This window comes from Sander vitreus, chromosome 14 (assembly GCF_031162955.1).
Source record: "Sander vitreus isolate 19-12246 chromosome 14, sanVit1, whole genome shotgun sequence".
Lineage (NCBI taxonomy): Eukaryota > Metazoa > Chordata > Actinopteri > Perciformes > Percidae > Sander > Sander vitreus.
Genome location: NC_135868.1, coordinates 22,692,092 through 22,711,139, shown reverse-complemented (window position 1 = coordinate 22,711,139; position 19,048 = coordinate 22,692,092). Strand labels below are relative to the sequence as shown.

Sequence of the window (19,048 nt, the reverse complement as noted above, 5' to 3'; positions counted from 1 at the left end):
GCGTCCCCTTGCTGACGCTTGACGTCATGCCGGCATCGGACGGAGGCGTAGGAAACAAACATGGCTGCCCCCTAAGAGTCGAGACGTTTCTCTCATTTTTAAACGTTTTATATTTACTTCTGAACGGTAAGTGTGACCATAACGGGTGACATGGATCTTATTTAAGTTAATGCGCCCGTAGCTTGTTATGTTAACGCTATTGATACGTAAAATAAGCCTTTATACACATGACGTATGGTAAAAGTTCTCCATGCTGGCTCAACCACGTTTGTTTGGCAGTCAGGCATTTAACCACATTCTGCTCCCTCGGCAGAGATGCATTTTAGTCTCAAGTTTATTCAGCTGCGACATCACATAAAATATCATATCATTTTCATAAAGCACTCCGTGGTGTAATACGAATGTTTTTTGGGGAGTTTTGATGCTGCAGGACACGTCTTCAATGATCAAAATCAATCGATCAAAAAAGATCACAAGTTTTAAATGAAGTTTGGTATTCAGGTCTCCTGAAAAATATCGATGCAACTTTGACACACACACACACACACACACACACACACACACACACACACACAAAATATATATATATAGTCTGTTGTTTTTACTGTGTTAGACTAAATAATATAGTTATTATATATAAACTTAGCACAAAAAGTAAGGAAATTTGTGTTTGGTAGATTCCCTTTCAAATGGTGCCTCATTTGTAAGAAACATGCATTTGTGGGATGAGCAGCAGTGCTGAGTATGTGGGTTGCGCCCATGAAAAATTTGCCAAATCTTCTCTGCCATTGCCAAACATCTTATTCTGCCACTGACTCGTTTGGTGGATTGGATGATTCTGCCTACGGCAGTTGGATCGTAGGGTCAAAGTGTGGAGAAGACGCGGAGAACGCTATGCTGATTGCTGCACCGTTAGAGTAACACACTTTTGGTGGAGGCAGTGTGATGGTGTGGGGCGGCATCTCCCTCACTGGAAAAACAAGGTTTGTCATCATTGGAGGCAATCTCAATGCAGAGAGATATAGAGATGAGATTCTGCAACCAGTGGCAATCCCATATCGCCACAGTCTGGGACCGAACTCTATCCTCCAAGATGACAACGCTCGCCCCCACAGAGCGGGGTTTATCAGAGACTACCTCCAGAATGTGGGAGTGGAGAGGATGGAACGGCCTGCCAGCAGTCCTGACGTTAACCCCATTGAACACTTGTGGGATCAGCTTGGGCGTGCTGTTCGTGCCAGAGTGACCAACACAACCACGTTGACTGACTTGCGACAAATGCTGGTTGAAGAATGGGATGCCATCCCACAGCAGTGTGTGACCAGGCTGGTGACCAGCATGAGGAGGAGGTGCCAGGCTGTTGTGGCTGTGTATGGTTCTTCCACACGCTACTGAGGCTCCTGTTTGTGAAATGAATACATTGTTAAATTGCCAATATGTCTTGTTTCTTCAAACTTCAATCATCCAATCCACCAAACACCAAACGAGTCAGTGGCAGAATAAGCTGTTTGGCATTGGCAGAGAAGATTTGGCAAGTTTTTCATGGGCGCAACCCACGTACTCAGCGCTGCTGCTCACCCCACAAATGCATGTTCCTTACAAATGGGGCACCATTTGAAAGGGAACTAAACAGGCTTTCCAACGGTATAAGATTTATTGCCAAAAAGCATTGTTACCACAGAGAAATAATCTACCAAACACAAATGTCCTTACTTTTTGTGCCAAGTTTAGATAGTTGAGGTGAGAATAAGTGAGTTACAGTCAGATATCACTCAAAGGATGGGCTTATGTTTCAACAGATAATATATACCATGGATAAGGTAGAGGAAACGGTGCCATCTGCTGAGGAAAAAGAGAAGGAGGAGGAGGAAGAAGAAGAGATCGAGGAAGAGGAGAAAGAAGGAAAAGATGACGCTGGAGGTGATAAGGAAGAAGAAGATGGGGATGATGAAGAACAGGAAGGCAGAGATGAAACGGAAAAGAAAGAAGAAGCCGTGCCACAGGCCTCGGCTACAGTTGAGAAAACCATTCCACTGCCTGCTCAACCCCCCAAAAAAGAGAAAAAGCAGAATGAGGGCCTGAACCTCAATAATGAGGTGGTGAGGATGAGGAAGGAGGTGAAGAGGGTGAGGGCTTTGGTCATCCGGAAGCTGACGCGACAGATGAGTGCCCTGAAGAAGAAGAAAGGGACGGAGGTGGAAATAGAGAGGAATCAGAGGAGAGCGGCCAGACTGCTGGACGAGATCCACGCCATGAAGGTCCTCTCACCAGACCTGGTAGGTTTCTCAACACCTTCTGTTTTGAATGCTTTATTCCTCAATATTCTCAAAGTACAAATTCAAATAAGTGAAAGATGTACTGAAAATGGTGACTCTCACACTGGTGAGACTTGGTGAAATGTCTAATTAGGACTGGGCAATATATCAATATCATATCAACATCGATATATGAGGCTAGATATCGTCTTAACATTTGGATATCGTAATATCATGATGAGGGATGGGGATCGTTAATTTGTATTGATATTGATACCATTTTCGAGACTGCTTAACGATCCGTGTCTTTATCGCTACTAGGGCTGCACGATATGAGGAAAATATCTAATTGCGATTATTTTGACTGATATTCCAATTGCGATATGATTCACGATATTGGAAGGAATGATCATTTTTGTCTCATTTTCATTGAAAAATATAAAAAAAATTTAAAAAAAATGATTGAAGTGTGATCTTTTGTGAGGATCTGTACCAAACAAAGCTTGCTTTCTTTAGTCTGTAGGATAGGATTTGTAGGCCGGGACGTCTCTGCAGCACCACACTACGTCATTTTAGAATGGTTTGACACATATTTTGTCTTTAACAAATATTGCCCCCCCCCGCGATTTGGATATTGCACTAGTCCATGTTTTGATTTCGATAAAATTGTGATTAATTGTGCAGCCCTATTCGATACCATTATTGATACTTTTCCATTATTTGGTGGAAAGACTAGACAACAAATTCTTAATCTTAACAGAACTGTTATTGCTTTCATTGCAGTCTGTGACTGTTTGATTCCGTCTGTCTACTCGATGGCAGTATCGATAAGCTCGGACCTTATTGATTTTCGGGTTTTGAGAAATTTGGAACCGGGTCCTAACAGAACCGGGTCTCGAGACCCCATCCCTAATCATGATATGACACAAGTGTTGTCTTTTTCTGGTTTCAAAGGCTGCATTACAGTAAACCGAGTACAGCGATGTCATTTTCTGAACTTACCAGACTTACTAGCTGTTTTATTATTTCCCTTAGTCATTGTATCCACATTATTGGTGACTATTTATCAAAACTCTCATTGTGTAAATATTTTGTGAAAGCACCAGGAGTCAACCCTAACAATATCGACATCGATGTATTTGGTTAAAAATGTTGTGATATTTTTTTTTTTCTCCATATGGTTCAGCTCTATGTCTAATTAGATGAACTGATCCCCCCCCCCACCTCTGTTGCCAGGTGACCAAGACAGCCTTGCAAAAGAATCTCAACTTTGAACAGGTGTGTAAAAACCCCAAGTCGACTATTTCCGACCGGGCCACAGCGCGGATCGCCACCCACCCTCAGTTCAACAAGAAGATTGAGGACATCAAAGCTGCCGTGCAGGCCTTCAAAGCGGAGCGGATGAATGGCGGGAAGCAGCGAGGGAAGGACAACATGCAAAATAAAGCTGGGAAGGGGACTCCGCAGTCACCAGACAAAAAGGGAGAGGGAAAGAGTGAGAAAGAGGAGGACATTTCAGGTAAAGAAAAGGAAATCGTAGACCACGAGGAAGGAGATGGTATTCTTAAAGACACTAAAGCTGCAACCGTTGCTGAACCTGAGAAGGAAACGGTAAAAGCAAGTCCTCCAGCTGAGGATGCTGACGGTCCACGGAAAGCAGTGCCAGAGTCTAAGAATGTAAGACCAGCGTTGTTGAAAAGTAGCGAAGGAAAGGACAGTGTCAAAAACAAACCTCAAAGTAAAGGTGCAGAAAGGAAACCTGATCTTATGTCGGCACCTGAGGTGCTTGAGAAAAAGAGGGCTGAGGAAGAGAGTGATGTAGAGTCCTCGGAGGATGAAGAGAAAGAGTACTTTGATGACAGCACAGAGGAACGTTTCAACAAGCAGTCCTCCCAGTCTGAGGAGAGCGACGACGACGGTGGCTTTTTTGTTGGGAAAGTGAGCAAATACAAGAAGAAGAAGAAGCAGAAAAGTGTAGAGGAGGAGAAGGCCGACAAGGGGCGAGAAGTGAAAAGTTCAGACCAGGTCCGGAGTGAACTGGACGAGCTGGAGTCCCGGCTGAAGCCCAAAGCGACCTCGCTTCAGTCCGTTTTCTGTTCGTCCCTCTCTAAACCTGGTGGGGGCAGAGGCGCAGGCAGAGGGCGAGGTGGAGGTAGATTTAGTGGCCGAGGGACACCAAGAGGCGGGAGTGGCCAAAATAGAGATTTGAGTAAACAATCCAAGTTCCAAAAGCAAGAGAAAGGAGCAGAAAGGAATTCAGAGTCAAAGTACAGCAAGCCCCGCCCAGAGGGCCGACATCCTGGGTCGTCGGAGAAGGGCTTTCCCTCTGTCGGCAGAGGGAGGGGGCGAGGCAGAGGTGACGGTGCAAGGCAAAATGATCGCAGGGGTGGGGGTGTCTTTTCCCAGCAGGCACCACAGCAGGCGCTGCATCCGTCCTGGGAGGCCAGTAAGAAAAGGAAGGAGCAGCAAGGACAAATCCTGGCTTTCCAGGGAAAGAAGATCAAGTTTGACGATGATGACTGAAAGTGTTGTGTGTGTGTGTTTAATTAATGCTGAATACACACCTTGGGTTGAGTGTCATACATGCCATATTATTTGGGTTATCTGGCCCACTAGGGATGTGTAAAGGTTGTCACTTATTCTTTGTAGTTCAGCGATGATGTAAACTGCTTTTTCACCGTTATGGTTGGTAAAAGGCCACAACCCTGGAGGTTTTTGTACAAAACGTCAAGAGAAATGTGTTGTTGAACTATTTTTTTTTATTCCTGAACATGATTTAATTCTAAATTGGGACACATTTTTCATAAAATAGGTTTACCAGTTAACAACAGTTTGAGGAAAAAGTCATTTGTAAAAATCCTGTGAGAGTCCTGCGAGAAATGTGTAGGTGGGGATTTGGGAAGTAATATTGTTAGTTTTTGTTTCATTTTTTTTATATTTATAAACCTGTACGCAATTTCACTGCTTTGTCCACAATGGTAATTAGGGCCCCATTATTATATAGTAAACCTGTACACCATCTCTGAAATTGATGTGTGATGATACACATGATAATCTTTAGCAGCAAGATCTTTAACCAAATAACTTATTCCTGTTTGTGGTACTTGTCCCTCACCAATGTATGTGTTTTAACAGCATACAGTTTATATACTATTATAGTTTAATGTACTTGGCTGTCTTATTTTTTTTCCCAAGAAAACTTCATTTCATGTTCAATTTTAAATGTCATTTCAATCATAAAAAACAAGAAATGCAACACATAAAGACTAAGTAATCTAATTTGTTGCAGAGCTCTGTAGCCATTGGTCGGTTAGAGCTGCGTCAGACGTACATGACGCCGCGTACACAGTGATGGCCAACAGTAGTTTACATGCAAATCTGGTTTAAAACTGTCCCGGGGAATATTGAGCTTCGCGCGTAGAATATCCTCCCGCGCTTGTGTCAGCTGTGACTCGCTGCTACCTAAAATAATATTTTTCTGCGTTAGTAAAGGAGATAATTGAACTAGATAGAGAGGGATATGACCAGTTTTATATTGTACAAGCGGCAGAAATGATAAGAGTGGCAGCAGTCAATACGGGACAAGATGAGAAAACGGGTTTCCTCGGTCTCGGAGGTCTCTGTCGACATTAGCGTGGGTTGGTCCGAGAATAGCTCGACCATACGGACCGACAGCCCTTCGCCGTACGTTGTCAGGGCCGTTAAAGTGAAACTCTCCGAGTCGAATTACGGTCCAAAGTACGCTAACGTTACACCCTCCGGACCCTCAACAACAGGGACAAGGCAGATATTTAAGCTCGAACGAGTTCAGGTAACGTTAACTTACGTTAAGCAGAATTAACCAGACGCAAAATGCGTGGGGAGCTGGGTCAACTTGGATACAGGCTAGCTAAAGTTAACGTTATATTAAAAGCTGATATGCCAAGTGGTTGGTGGTTAACGTTCCATATTAATTGTGACACCCACCAATGTGTGGTCACATTTGTTATTTTGTGTCCACACGTAGTTATGTAACGTTACACTATGTACATAACGTTACTAGCTGTTCTATTAGCTGGGTTACGCTACTGTTTATTCATACGTAACATCACCCACCATCTTCGACCAATTAATGTAACGTTAAGGTATGGCTAGCAAATATACACATCTGGACGTGTTTATTATTTAACGTTAACCCTTCCGAGCTTGTCCCTCATGATAGGTTAATTTTTTTCAAATTAGGTTGGACGCTTGGTAACCTATCTAGCGACGTGTGTTTGTAAAATTAGCCACCCGCACACATACGTGAGGACACGATGTATTTTCTCAGTGACATTTTAGCACCACTGGTAACTCGAAATGAAACATTAGTTAGCTGCATCAAGCACGCGATGGTTACCCTGGTTATTAACGGAAGCGCTAAATCTGTCTTCAGAATAAAGGCATTGTCATTCCAAGTAAACGGAGTTAACGAAAACAGCGACTGCTTCTGTTTAAACGATAAACGTTAAATGCAGTGGTAAGATAATACCTGTGGCTTTCTTGTATCAGTGGGTTTGACACATAGAAAAGGACATATAGCATTGATGTGTGAAATACAGCTTTTAATTAAGCCGAAGCACAACAATATGTGAAAGCTGTTTTTTTTCGGGGGGAAATGCTAATGAAATATCAATTTTGTTCCTTAAAAAACAACAAAAACTTGCCACAACTTGGAATTAGGCCAGACAAAAAAGTCTGTATTAATGTTGATTGATTGTAGCACTGACCACAATGCTATCATGGTAACATAATTCTAAACTTTGATATAATACTGGTATAGAAAAACGATACTCGATAATTCTAGGTCCACAGAACTGGATACCTAAATTCATTTTTGTTTGACTGAAAAGCTGACTGTAGATCTGTTTTTTTTTTTTGTCCTTTCGATACTAGCCTATAGAATGTATACTTTATTAAATTTGAATTGCCTACTTTTATTTTGAAGGCGAATTTGTGAAGCTTCGACTACATTTGTCTGTTTCCGGTAACTTTATGCTTGTTTTACCTTGGCTGAGGCATCACACCGCGCCTGGTCGAAAACATACTTTTGCACACTTTGGTCTTCGAGTGCGCACGCTGACAGCGCTCTTTAACAGTCGAGTTTCTGTGGGATTACATTGTTAAGGAGGTAACTGTAAATTCCACTGTATTCATTACTGCCATTAGCAACTACTACTTGGGCCTTGGGTGAGCATGGGAGGGGGATGGGGAGATGTTGTTCCAACTAGCTAAACACACTGGTGAGGGAAGCTATCTTCTGTCCCAACCCCCAGGTAATAACAATCTTCAATAACGATGATTAACCAGCTCCAGATGACAAGATAAACTGTAGTTAATGCAGATACACATTCAATGCTTCTAATTACCTGCAGATCAAGTCATAAGTGAATACAATGGGTTCATGGCAAGTTCATACTGTATTATTGGCCAAAATGGCTGCCCTGTTAGCAACATGATTCAGTGAGATAATGGCAAAGTAAAAGTCTAAGTTGCATGCTATTGTAATACAAAGCATTTTAACTGTACATGCTGCTTCTTTTCACTCAGGCAAAGAGAAGGCTGGAGCTGGAAACCGCAGACCCCCAGGACCTTCAGGATGGTGGCTGGACCGCCAAAGCCAAAAAGCCGATGGCCTCTCTGTCCCACACAGGAGAAAAGGGTAAGACTTTTAACCATAAGAGCCAATGTTCCATTGCTGGCCAAAAGAAGTAGTAGATACCAGCTTGCGCTGTGGTGTTTTGCGTCAAACTGTCAAGCAGTTGACATATAGTGTTGGGTCTGTAAGCAAATAAACACACAGTCAAGTTAGTAGAGCAATGATGCTGTGATGTTTTCGATGTTTGTCAAAGTGATGTTTGTCGGTGTGGTGTCTTAAACATATTCTCCACAGTGGTGGTGACTGGGTTAAATGGGAGCTGATTTGCGTTTGTGCTAGGGCTGCAACTAACGATTATTTTCATAGTCGATTTAATTATTTTCTCGATTAATCGATTAGTTGTTTGGTCTATAAAATGGTGAATAATGTGGATCAGTGTTTCCAAAAAGCCCAAGCAGACGTCCTCAAATGTCCTGTTTTGTCCACAACTCAAAGATATTCAGTTTATTGTCACAGAGGAGAGAGGGAACTAGAACATATTCACATTTAACAAGCTGGAATCAAAGAATTTTTACTTTTGTCTTAAAAAATTACTTAACCCGACTAATCCAATATCAAAATAGTTGGCGATTTAATTTAAAAGCTGACGACTAATCGACTAATCTTTGCTGCTGTAGTTTGTGCAGCTCAAAGTTCACTTGATTCTTCATGTGCACTATCCAGCACCACGCTTGAGTGGTTTTGTTAAATATTTATAGTCTAGAGTTTTCCCAAGTTGCTTTTAGTCTGCTCTGTTTACCCTGAATCTGTTCATCACGTCGCCTCCAAGAGGTTCCCAATACACTTTTTCGTCTTCTTTCTTTCCCCATATTACCAGTGAAACATTGGTCGACTGCTGAATTCTGGTCCTGCTGTTCATTTGCATAACTTTCACTACATCATATTCTCACTGAGTATCTGGTTTAAAATAAAATTAGGGAATTTATGATGGAGAAACAATGTCTAATATCATATGGCATTGAAAGTTGAAACCATAGGGTAACCCAGTCCTTGTTCTGCGCAGTGGCAACAGAAGAATGGCAAGTGTTAGAAGGGATGTAATCAAAATAAGTACATTACAATATGACACATTAGAACAGATACAGAAATCATCAAAGGCTCTTAAAAGAATTCTCAGTTCTCACCCCGTTTTTGCAGCTCCCGCCCCCAATCCCATAGCACGCAAGTCCCTATTTGAGAAGTCGCGCTGCGACACCTCGCTCGGCTTCTTGACGCAGAGGTTTGCCGAGATGCTGCGCCGCTCCGCTGACGGGGTGTTGGACCTCAACCTAGTCGCCCAGGAGCTCAATGCGCCTAAGAGACGCGTCTACGACGTCACCAATGTCCTGGAAGGGATCCAACTCATCAAAAAGAAGTCTAAAAACTTCGTGGAGTGGTTGTAAGTATGAGTGGTAGTGTGTGCTTTTCGGGAAAAGAGCTTGTTGTACGATGCGTATGTGCACATTATGGCGGCTGAAGCTTTGTTGGTATGTTTTGTTGAGAATTAATCAATATTTAACAAACATGTTGGTCCATCTATACATTACTATGTATGTTTGTACGAGTGGTGTGTAATTCTACCTTTTTTAAAGACGGTACCAGCTGCTGGTGGATACTTTGCATTCAGCTTTTAGATGTCGGACTTAATTCATCGTGTGACTGTATAATTCTACGTACTTTTAGCCGTATTGTTTTTCTCAGTTGTCTTAGTCTTAATTTCCCCATGATCGGTTAAGTTTGATCATCAATTTGATGTCTTAGTGAGGTGTGTTGTGGTGTTAATCCTGTGTTGCTGCTCGGATGTGTGTGCACAGGGGCGGTCAAATGAACGTGGACCTAGATCAAGAGCTGAAGACTCTGGTTGAGGAGGAGAGGAGGCTGGACGAGCTGATCCAAAGCTGTACGCGGCAGGTTCACCAGCTGTGTGAGAACCGGAGCAGTCAGAAATATCCTTGGGTTATAATTTCAGCTTCGCTTTGTACTGTTGTTGTCACCCAAATTGACTGCTGGTCAAACAGGTGTTCCCCAAGCGTTACGTGAAAAGCATTATTGGTGGGGTGTCTGAAGGCCAAGCCAAACCAATGGCATTTTATGTTTTCGTGTGCATTGGAAGGATGAAGGCCTCCCGCCCTAGCCACCGCTGTTGTGCTTATGATGTGAATTTTGAGTTTAGTCCTTGAGTGTATCCCCAGCTGTACACAAACACATCCAGGTTGATTATATACCTTAACCATGACGATCACGTTTGCCTATTTGACTTACGAGGATGTCCAAAGGATTCCCAGCATGAGAGAACAGACTGTGATCGTGATCAAAGCCCCTGCAGAGACAAAACTGGAGGTGCCACACCCAGAAGAGGTATATTTATAAAAAAAAAACAAAAAAAAAAAAAACTAGGGCTGTCAAACGATTAACATTTTTTTAATCGCTGAATGTCTATAATTAATCGCATATTTTATCACATGATTAAAATTCTATTATTTTGCATTTCAGAACAGTTTTTAAGTACATATTAACAATCAAAAGCAATTCTTACCAGTGTATCTTGATTGGGAGTCAAATGAATGCAAAGAAAGTTACTATATGAACTTGATTTTAAGATTTGTAATTATTTATTTACTGTAAACAAAAGAAAAATGTGTGAATCTGTCATTATTGCACAATTCCTCCAAGTACCTAACTAAAAAACTAAAAATCCCTATCCTTACTAGAGTCAATATAGTGTTTAGTAACTCCTAAATAATGTTGATTACTCACTGACGTCCAGTGATCACCGGTTAATGAGACAGCGTTTGCAGCACCTTGCAGCAGTTCAGTGTGGCTGCTTTCTCCGTGTCATACAGGCTGTGTGTCCGTGAAAACTACTGTCTCCCTCGACGGCAACGAGACAGGTCAACCGTAGTACGTCTTTAGGACCAGAGTCCTCTACGATGCTGACAGGTCTGCAGTTAGTTGCCACCCGTTTAGCCCGCTAGCGGGTAGCATCACGTTAACTGTACTACTATGCTTAGCTCCGTAGGTGGTAGCTCAAGCTTGACGTGCTTCGGTGATATTTTAATTCAGCTTTACACAACGTGCATATGGCTTTCGACTTGTCTACGAGCCGTCCAGGAGTTTTGGAAAATAAAAAGCTCCATTCAGAGTTATTGCTGCTGTGTTTCTCCATCATGCCTGCAGCCTGCAGCAGCAGGATGTGTTAGGAGGAAGTGGGAGCTTGATGATAAGTAACGGTGCTGCAAAGGGTCAAACTAGTAGCCTGTTAGGCACGACGCAAAGCCGAGTGAAGTGTAAAATAAATTTATAAATGCCAGCATGCAATTAAAAAAAAATTAATCGCATCGCGATTAACGCGTTAAAGCTGACAGCCCTAAAAAAAAACACATAATCAGTTAATTATTTTTTGTTTTTGTTGCAGTGACATATTTTGACTTGAAATTCCAATCAAACAACACAGTATGGTTTAATCCTTTCGTTTTACTGATGCAGCATTGGCTCAAATTAAATTATGTTCTTGCCATATCCTCCCAAGACACTGTTCACTCAGTTCACTCTAAGTGTCTGCTGCTAGCTCCTACTGTATTCATAGACCATTCAATACAAGCACTTTGTCTGCTTCCGCTATGTTCAGAGCCTTCAGGTCCACCTCAGCAGCACACAGGGACCCATTGAGGTGTTCCTCTGCTCTGATGACCCCATCCCCATGGAAGCCACAGACAGCTCTGTGGCCAATGGTGCCAATAGCAGCCACTTAGACTCGCCCGCCAATGGGAACAGCTCCACCCCCCTTGTGCCTTACTCGTGCTTCGTCCAGGTGTCTTCCAAAGGTGAGTCTAGCACTTTCAACATCCCACGGTCTGTCTCAAACAAGTTGCTCCTTATAAAATGGTACTTTGTTGCCACAGAGAAGGAAGCGACAACCCACGGGCTTTTGCCCAAACAGGAACCTTTTATAAGATGATGCAGGGTTTCCTACAGGTTGAGAATTTACTTGTGGTGATGGGTGGCGCGGGATGTGACGGTAGCTGGGTTCAGTAATAAACTAGTCAAACAAAGGTTTATGAACTATTTATTGGAAACAATGACTACATAAAAATAATTTAGAAAGTCATAACTATTTACATATTAAACAAACCAAGCTAGAACATGATACAGATGAAGTGTCGCTGTGCTTTTTCAACTAAATCTGGTTAGTTTGTCAAATAAAATGTATGGTTCGGCAGATAAAATACCTGATTAACGTCACCCAGAGCTGACATGTATTAAAAACCTCAAAACCATACTGTGATCCATACAGAAAGGTACGTGTTATTGTAAATCTCAACACTATGCCCGCGTCATGTCTCCTCCTAACTCCTCTCCTCCTAAATCTTCTCTAAATCATATTACACTAAGGCTATCCAAAGTTAATTCTTGTTCATTTTGGTTGTTCTTGATCATTGTTCATTTTGAGTGTTTTAATCAGTGTTTTGGGGATCCTAATAATGTTAATAATAATGTTTCATGTTGGCATGAAAATTTCACTTCACTTTCACTTTATGAGGTTTTTTAACATTAATATGAGTTCCCCCAGCCTGTCTATGGTCCCGCAGTGGCTAGAAATGGTGATGGGTGTAAACCGAGCCCTGGGTATCCTGCTCTGCCTTTGAGAAAATGAAAGCTCAGATGGGCCCCCTCCTCCTCCTCATTAGCATTTAAAGCTACAGACACAGAAATGGCACATCCTAAGTAAACCTCATTGTGGGACTGGCTCTAGTGGCTGTAATTCTGCACCAAGGCTGAATTTCGGGAAGGAGACTTCAGATACAGTATTAGGGGACCACTAAGGCCTATATAAAAGAGACTTCAGATACAGTATTAGGGGACCACTAAGGCCTATATAAAAGAGACTTCAGATACAGTATTAGGGGACCACTAAGGCCTATATAAAAGAGACTTCAGATACAGTATTAGGGGACCACTAAGGCCTATATAAAAGAGACTTCAGATACAGTATTAGGGGACCACTAAGGCCTATATAAAAGAGACTTCAGATACAGTATTAGGGGACCACTAAGGCCTATATAAAAGAGACTTCAGATACAGTATTAGGGGACTACTAAGGCCTATATAAAAGAGACTTTAGATACAGTATTACGGGACCACTAAGGTCTACATGAAAGCATCCAAAAAGCTGCATGTCATAGGACCTTTTAAACACACTGTTTTGTACTTTACATGTCTGTGTTGTAGGGTTGGGCGACGTCCCCTAAATTGGCAGTTGACGATGCGCACAGTAAAACATAGCGATGGACGATGATATCGTCGTCGGGGGGTGGAGAGGGGCTGGTAGGGGCAGTTTTTTACAACTTGACCTACTTTCACTTAGCTAACTACGGTGCAGTAAAGTCAATCAGATGTCCGTGATCTGCGTAACGACAGTACAGCGGGACGTTTGCCTTCAACAGAGCGACAGTAATAACCTAATATACCATCATTACTGAGATTAAACTACATTCACGATGGTGGCTCTCAATCGCGATGTCGGCCCGCCATAGACCATCGGCACAACCCTGCTGTGTTGCATTCATTAAGTTCTCATCTGAATAGTTTCCTGTCTATTAAAGAACTCTGGATTGTAGTTTAAAACTTTGACAGCACACTTAATAAAATGTCGGGTTTTCTTCGGGCTCGAGTGCATAAATAACGTTACAGTTAATGGCTACGGGCACGCAGAGAACGTTAACTGAAGGCTTGGTTAGCAACGATTAGCTCCAGTTAACTCCAAATATAACAAGCGGAACACACTTCTGCGGAGAGACTGTAAATGACGTTTGGGCTGTGCCCCCAGCGTTTTGACTGTTTATCAGTACAGTTAATCCCCACAGGAAGCCACAACACCGCAAGTAGCATGCGCTACTACTAAAGCTTGATTTATACTTCTGCGTAAAATCTATGCTGTGGCTACGTACGTAGGTATGTGGAGACACAAACCTACGCCATAGCCTAACGTGCACCTCACGAAAAATGTAACAACACATCGCAGCGACGTTGCTCAGCCGTGGCTTAGTAGCGTTGAAATACCCCCCCCCCCGACTCATTTCCTGGTTCTCCTTCTCCATAAACGACATTAACTCAAGGAGAGGGTTAACTTTTCCTGCTCCAGATTTCCCACTGTGGTCAGAAAGCACAGGAGGAGACACTTTGTTTCTCTCACTATGGCTCTAGAGTCAGTACTCGCTCCGAAGATAATCTCCGTCACTCTCTCACTTCTCCCTCGCTCTACCACACACTCCCCACACGCACACATGCCGGCTTGCCGCACACACCAATGCACAAGTACAAACTTCGCTTACGTAGGCAACAGCTAAAGGTCTGCGTGGAGCCTCCACAACCATATATTGCACTTAACGTGCTACTAACATAAGCCTGGCTCTGAAGAGCCTGAAGTGAATTATTGATGCTGTGACTGCTGGTCTGTGTGCTGTAAAATTACACCTTTGATGGGGAAAAAAAATATGTAATGTAAAATGTGATTTTTGTCTACATGGATGTCAATGTATGGGAAACAATGGATGATGTATTTAGTTCCAAGCCTACTTCTAGATTGTTGGCTCACATTTGCTTTGGGGTTTTAAAACATTCACCGCTCATCTTTGTTCCTTCCTCCATGTCTCCTCATCCACACCCCCACCTTATCCACACCCCCATTATCTTCCCAGACAGTGATAACCGTACTCTCGGAATCGGTAGTACCTCCAACCCGCTGTACCAGCCGACACGACACTCCTCGCCAGTTACTGTCGCCCCCGTCTCCCCCATGCACACCTCCCTCCAACCCCCCTCCGAAGAGCAGCAGAGCTTTGTCGGCCTCACTCCACCTCTAGGTTTCTCTCTTGGTGGGGATGAGTACCTCATGAGCCTGGCTGAGGATGAGGGCATCACTGACCTCTTTTCTTCTTATGACCTGGAACAATTGCCCCTGGATATGCCCCTTCTCTAAGCAGCTGTTTTGGAAATTCAATAATTTTGGAGGCAATTGCCATTTTCTCACAAACTGGATACCAAGGGGATACGATAAAAGAACAAAGGGCTGATCTGTACCTAAGTTTTCTATATTTACATTTGCCTATCCTGGACGGATGGGACTGCGATTTACTGACGCTCAGGTATGTGGAGGAGTGAGATCTTGTTATGGCTTCCTTATTGTCTTCAGGACTTGGACTGACATGCATGCTGTTATTCAAAATACTTTGTTTCAGAGCTTTAATCTGTTGCATGGTTGGGTGTCCTTAAGTGTCCTTCTCAAAGGTCTGAGCATTTCTGTCTGAACACAGGACTCATTCTTGACCATTGGCCATGTCAGTGGGAATATGCCATTTTGTATTGTGATCACATAGCCTTCACAACAAACCCTGATGATTCAGACACCCATTTAGTGTCAAGAAGTGTTGATTAAAAGCATACAAAAAATGCAAAGAACCCACATGTCTTGTCTTGACTCGGCTACAAGGGATCCACCAATCCAACTCTTTCTCACCAGATACCAATTTTAATACCTAAACTCTGTTTGCTGATACAGAGTAGACAATCTGTTAACCTCTATGTGTGGAATTCCCTGGAATCATTTTTATGTAAGGTAACACAAAGCCAGGGATTGCTGTGGCACTAAAAACTGAGTTGGTGGTACCGGAACAACTGAATGAATGTGTGAATAATTGAACATTGGATACACTGAATTTGATAATGACACTGACACTCATCATAAGCTATATAATATTGATCGGTCACGGCTGGTACAAGCTCCATTTATTATGGTAAGTATCTTATCTGTCTCCAGTTGTGGCGTCATAGTTTCCTCAGGGCTCTGTGGCTTTTACAACAAGTGCAATTTTGTAGATGCAGACTTGATTCACACAAAACTTTCATTGAGTTCCCCAAGTTTGTCATTTAACCTTTTTTTTTTAAGTTCCTCTTTTGTGGGGAGTGGTTTGTCTAGATTGTAACAATACTTGTTGACTTATGGGAAAACTCAATCTCAAGTTGCACGTACCTGTTTAACATTGAGGCGAGTGACTTGTGCAAGTACTGTAAGGCAGATTGTCTTCACCATGTAGCTGTTTAAAGGCATTGACTCATCTACTGACAGCACACTAAACAACTGACTCTTCTTTGTATGTGTCCTTGATTGCGGAGACATTTTAACTGCGATCCGTGTCAGGTGACCACAGCTCTGTCATTTTAGGTAGGTGTATATTGAGGCCATCAAACTGAAAATAAAGCATAAGATTTAGTGGTCTCAAGTCAGTATTTGTCAAACTGCTGTGGATAATTTTGTTTATCCAGTTTTGTTTTTATAATTTCTTCTCAAAACCAAATGTGGACATCAGCATGCAGATTAAGATTTCTGCCACTTTTGATCTTCTTAGCAATTAAAATCCACTGCGAGGAGCTGAACAGCTAATTGTTGAAATCCAAGCTTTTTTTAAAATGTATTATTTGAATAGCTTTATCTACCCCAGTCAGTTCCTATTTAGCCACAGACCAGAGTAATCTGTTCCTGTTTTCTCTAAAGTTCTGAACTTCGGCCTGTTAAATCGGTTAAAATCGTTGGGAGTAACATGACTATGGAGATTAACACATTTTCACACAATGTCTAGAGTTTTCATGTCATCCATTTTCCCGTTGCTCTCAATGACCTTAGATGCTTCCTTACTTGAAAAACCACTCGTTACAAATATGCGACCAATTTGTGCCTCATGCACTTTTTTCTTTTTTTAAAGGGGATGAAGACCTTTAGGGCTAATTAGCTTCCACGTAGCTTTAAAGTAAGAACTGTATCAAACAGAAATAAATGGAGATGTGCCTGAGCTCATACTGTAATAATTGTTGTTAAGCTGTTTTTAAATACTAGTTTTTAATACTAATCATGGTGTTGATTCCCCCCCCCCCCTTTTTTTATTTTTATTTTTTATTTTTTATTTTTTTTCTAAAAGATTTTCTTTTGGTATTTAATGCCTTATTTGATAGATAGGGAGAGAGAGGGGGAAGGACATGCAGCAAAGGGCTGCAGGTTGGAATTAAACCTGCTGCAGCGAGGGCTGAGCCTCTGTACATAGGGTGCACGCTCTACCAGGTGAGCTACCCAGGCGTCCTGATTCCTCCTTTCTTCCCTTTCTCATAAAGTTATGTTTTCCACTACTCACATTGCAGTTTTAATGTAGTATTTTGACCACCGTGCTACATTGCCCTCAAGACTAACCTGTAATATTTGACCATATATACTAACCTGTAGTATTTGACATTTGTGTTCTTCAATTTACTCTCAAGATCAGTTTTTGTGGTAACAATATGAACAAAAATTAATAAAATATGTGTTGGGTAACGAAGTGCATAGCATTGTTTTCACCAGCGGTGATTGGCTGAGTGAGAAGGTGGTTGGATTACTTCTTTTTTTTAATAGCAGTTTACTGGCTGAAACGTTGAGTGTTAAACCGTGATATGTGGCCGTCAAAAAGTAGGACATTTCTTACTAAGTCTAGCAAGTAGCAAAGAAAAACCAATTATTCTGAAGGAAATGCTTTTTGAACTGCCAAATGTGTTTTACTTCATACATTTGACAGGCAAATGTATTACTAGATGATCAAAAAAAGAATAAATGTACAGTATGATAATGGATAATATAATAATAAAGCAAATTGTAAATTATTATGATTAGTTTATTAACTATATGTTGGTTTACATACACATTGCAATCTTAAAGGGGAGCTGTGCCCATTTTCAAAATTCATACGTTATTCCTACACGACACTTCAAAAATATTAGTAAACATGAACAAGTCTTCCAAATCCACAAACTAGAGTAGTAAAACGTTGATGTCATTAAGTTTAAAGTGTGGAACTCTTCTATAGACGATGAATTGAAAGGAATGTTAATGGATGAAACTGAGGGCACCCAGGGTGCTTGAGTATATGGGTAATATGTCGGCCTGCCTTGAGTATATTGGGTAATGGGTACATTTTCTGTTTCGGAATTGAGAACACTACAATATAATAGAATAAAGCTTATTTGGATATAAAAAAAAGAAAACCTCAGTCTCCCATTCATTGTCTATGGAGCAGCTCTAGACGTAACACTAGATGACACAAGTTTGAGACTTCTCTGGTTTCTGGCTCTGAGAGAGGGAGTAGCTCATGCTCACAAATACTAATTGAACTTTCCTAGCCCGTGGAAATAACATTGGAATTCCTAATTTTAGATAGTGTTTCCTTTTAAAATCGGATTCGTTTTTTTTTATTTTATTTTTTTAATCAAATTAATAACCTTTTGAAATCTAAACGGGTGCAGTTTTAAATTTTTTTTTTTAAAGATTATTATTTGGGCATTTCCGCCTTCATTTTGATTGGACTAGGTGAGAAAGGGGAGGCAAAATTACGAATCCCACTATGGCCACGCCAAAAACCCACCCTACGAAGCAGCTCGATTGGTTGGGGTTAGGCCTTGACCTCGAGTGGTTAACGTTAGGATAGTCGATTGGTCAGGGGATAGGACCTGTACAAATGGGGTTACGTTACCTTGGACCTCTGCATCGAGGCATAAACCTCTCAGTATATGTGCGCCTGCTCTGCCACTGAACCAGCCCGGCCACACTAAACGGGTGCAGTTTAACCACTGCTACGTGAACACATCTAAAGCATTTGACTTGACTAGATATTACAACTAGAAAAGATTAGTGAAAATCCCACTTTCTAACATTTCCAAGTGTCCTACAGACTTTACCACCTACAGCATCTTACCTGCAGTGACTCTAGCTGACTCTGTTGCCATATATATGGAGACACTAGGAGGCAGTGTGATCCCACAGAATCCCTGCCGCAGTCACAACTGTGATGTTTTCAAACTTATGTGATTGAAGTGTTACCCATCTCTTTCCGGGAATTTAATATTATGAGTTTGGCATCAAGTCGAAATTACTGATACATGTAGCAGTATAATTGGCTGCAATGTCAAAACATGACAATGGGAATGTTTAATGTTCAAATTCATTATTAGACTCGGAGGAAGGCTCAAGCCAGTGTGCGTTGGTGTATTTTTTTGTTTGTCTTGCCCTGTTAATTAAAGGCCTTTTATCACTTTTTGTAGCCAACCTTGAGTGCTTTGA

The 19,048-nt window shown here is 41.8% G+C and overlaps 2 protein-coding genes across 4 annotated transcripts; both read left to right on the top strand.

The window, feature by feature from the left end:
- The first annotated feature begins 17 nt into the window (after positions 1-17).
- On the top strand, positions 18-4,793 carry srfbp1 (serum response factor binding protein 1). The gene is made up of 3 exons (XM_078268615.1): positions 18-126; positions 1,800-2,276; positions 3,492-4,793. The coding sequence occupies exons 2-3, from the start codon at positions 1,812-1,814 to the stop codon at positions 4,776-4,778; spliced, it is 1,752 nt and encodes a 583-aa protein (XP_078124741.1). The 5' UTR covers positions 18-126; positions 1,800-1,811; the 3' UTR covers positions 4,779-4,793.
- Positions 4,794-5,619: 826 nt separating this feature from the next.
- Positions 5,620-16,834, top strand: e2f3 (E2F transcription factor 3). Of its 3 annotated transcripts, none has more exons than XM_078268616.1 (7): positions 5,620-6,066; positions 7,824-7,935; positions 9,070-9,310; positions 9,726-9,857; positions 10,155-10,269; positions 11,540-11,735; positions 14,610-16,834. In XM_078268616.1, exons 1-7 carry the CDS (start codon positions 5,842-5,844, stop codon positions 14,888-14,890), a joined length of 1,302 nt encoding a protein of 433 aa, XP_078124742.1. In that variant the 5' UTR covers positions 5,620-5,841; the 3' UTR covers positions 14,891-16,834. The 3 variants fall into 3 exon arrangements, with proteins under 3 accessions (XP_078124742.1, XP_078124743.1, XP_078124744.1); XM_078268617.1 differs by lacking the exon at positions 5,620-6,066 and adding an exon at positions 7,205-7,404; XM_078268618.1 differs by lacking the exon at positions 5,620-6,066 and adding an exon at positions 7,434-7,549.
- Positions 16,835-19,048: the final 2,214 nt, after the last annotated feature.

Coding starts and splice junctions, on each gene's coding strand:
- srfbp1 (XM_078268615.1), top strand. CDS start 1,812: ATGGATAAGGTAGAGGAAACGGTGCCATCTGCTGAGGAAAAAGAGAAG. Junction 2,277..3,491: donor AGGTCCTCTCACCAGACCTG/GTAGGTTTCTCA, acceptor CTCTGTTGCCAG/GTGACCAAGACAGCCTTGCA.
- e2f3 (XM_078268616.1), top strand. CDS start 5,842: ATGAGAAAACGGGTTTCCTCGGTCTCGGAGGTCTCTGTCGACATTAGC. Junction 9,311..9,725: donor AAAAACTTCGTGGAGTGGTT/GTAAGTATGAGT, acceptor GTGTGTGCACAG/GGGCGGTCAAATGAACGTGG. Junction 9,858..10,154: donor GAGAACCGGAGCAGTCAGAA/ATATCCTTGGGT, acceptor CATGACGATCAC/GTTTGCCTATTTGACTTACG.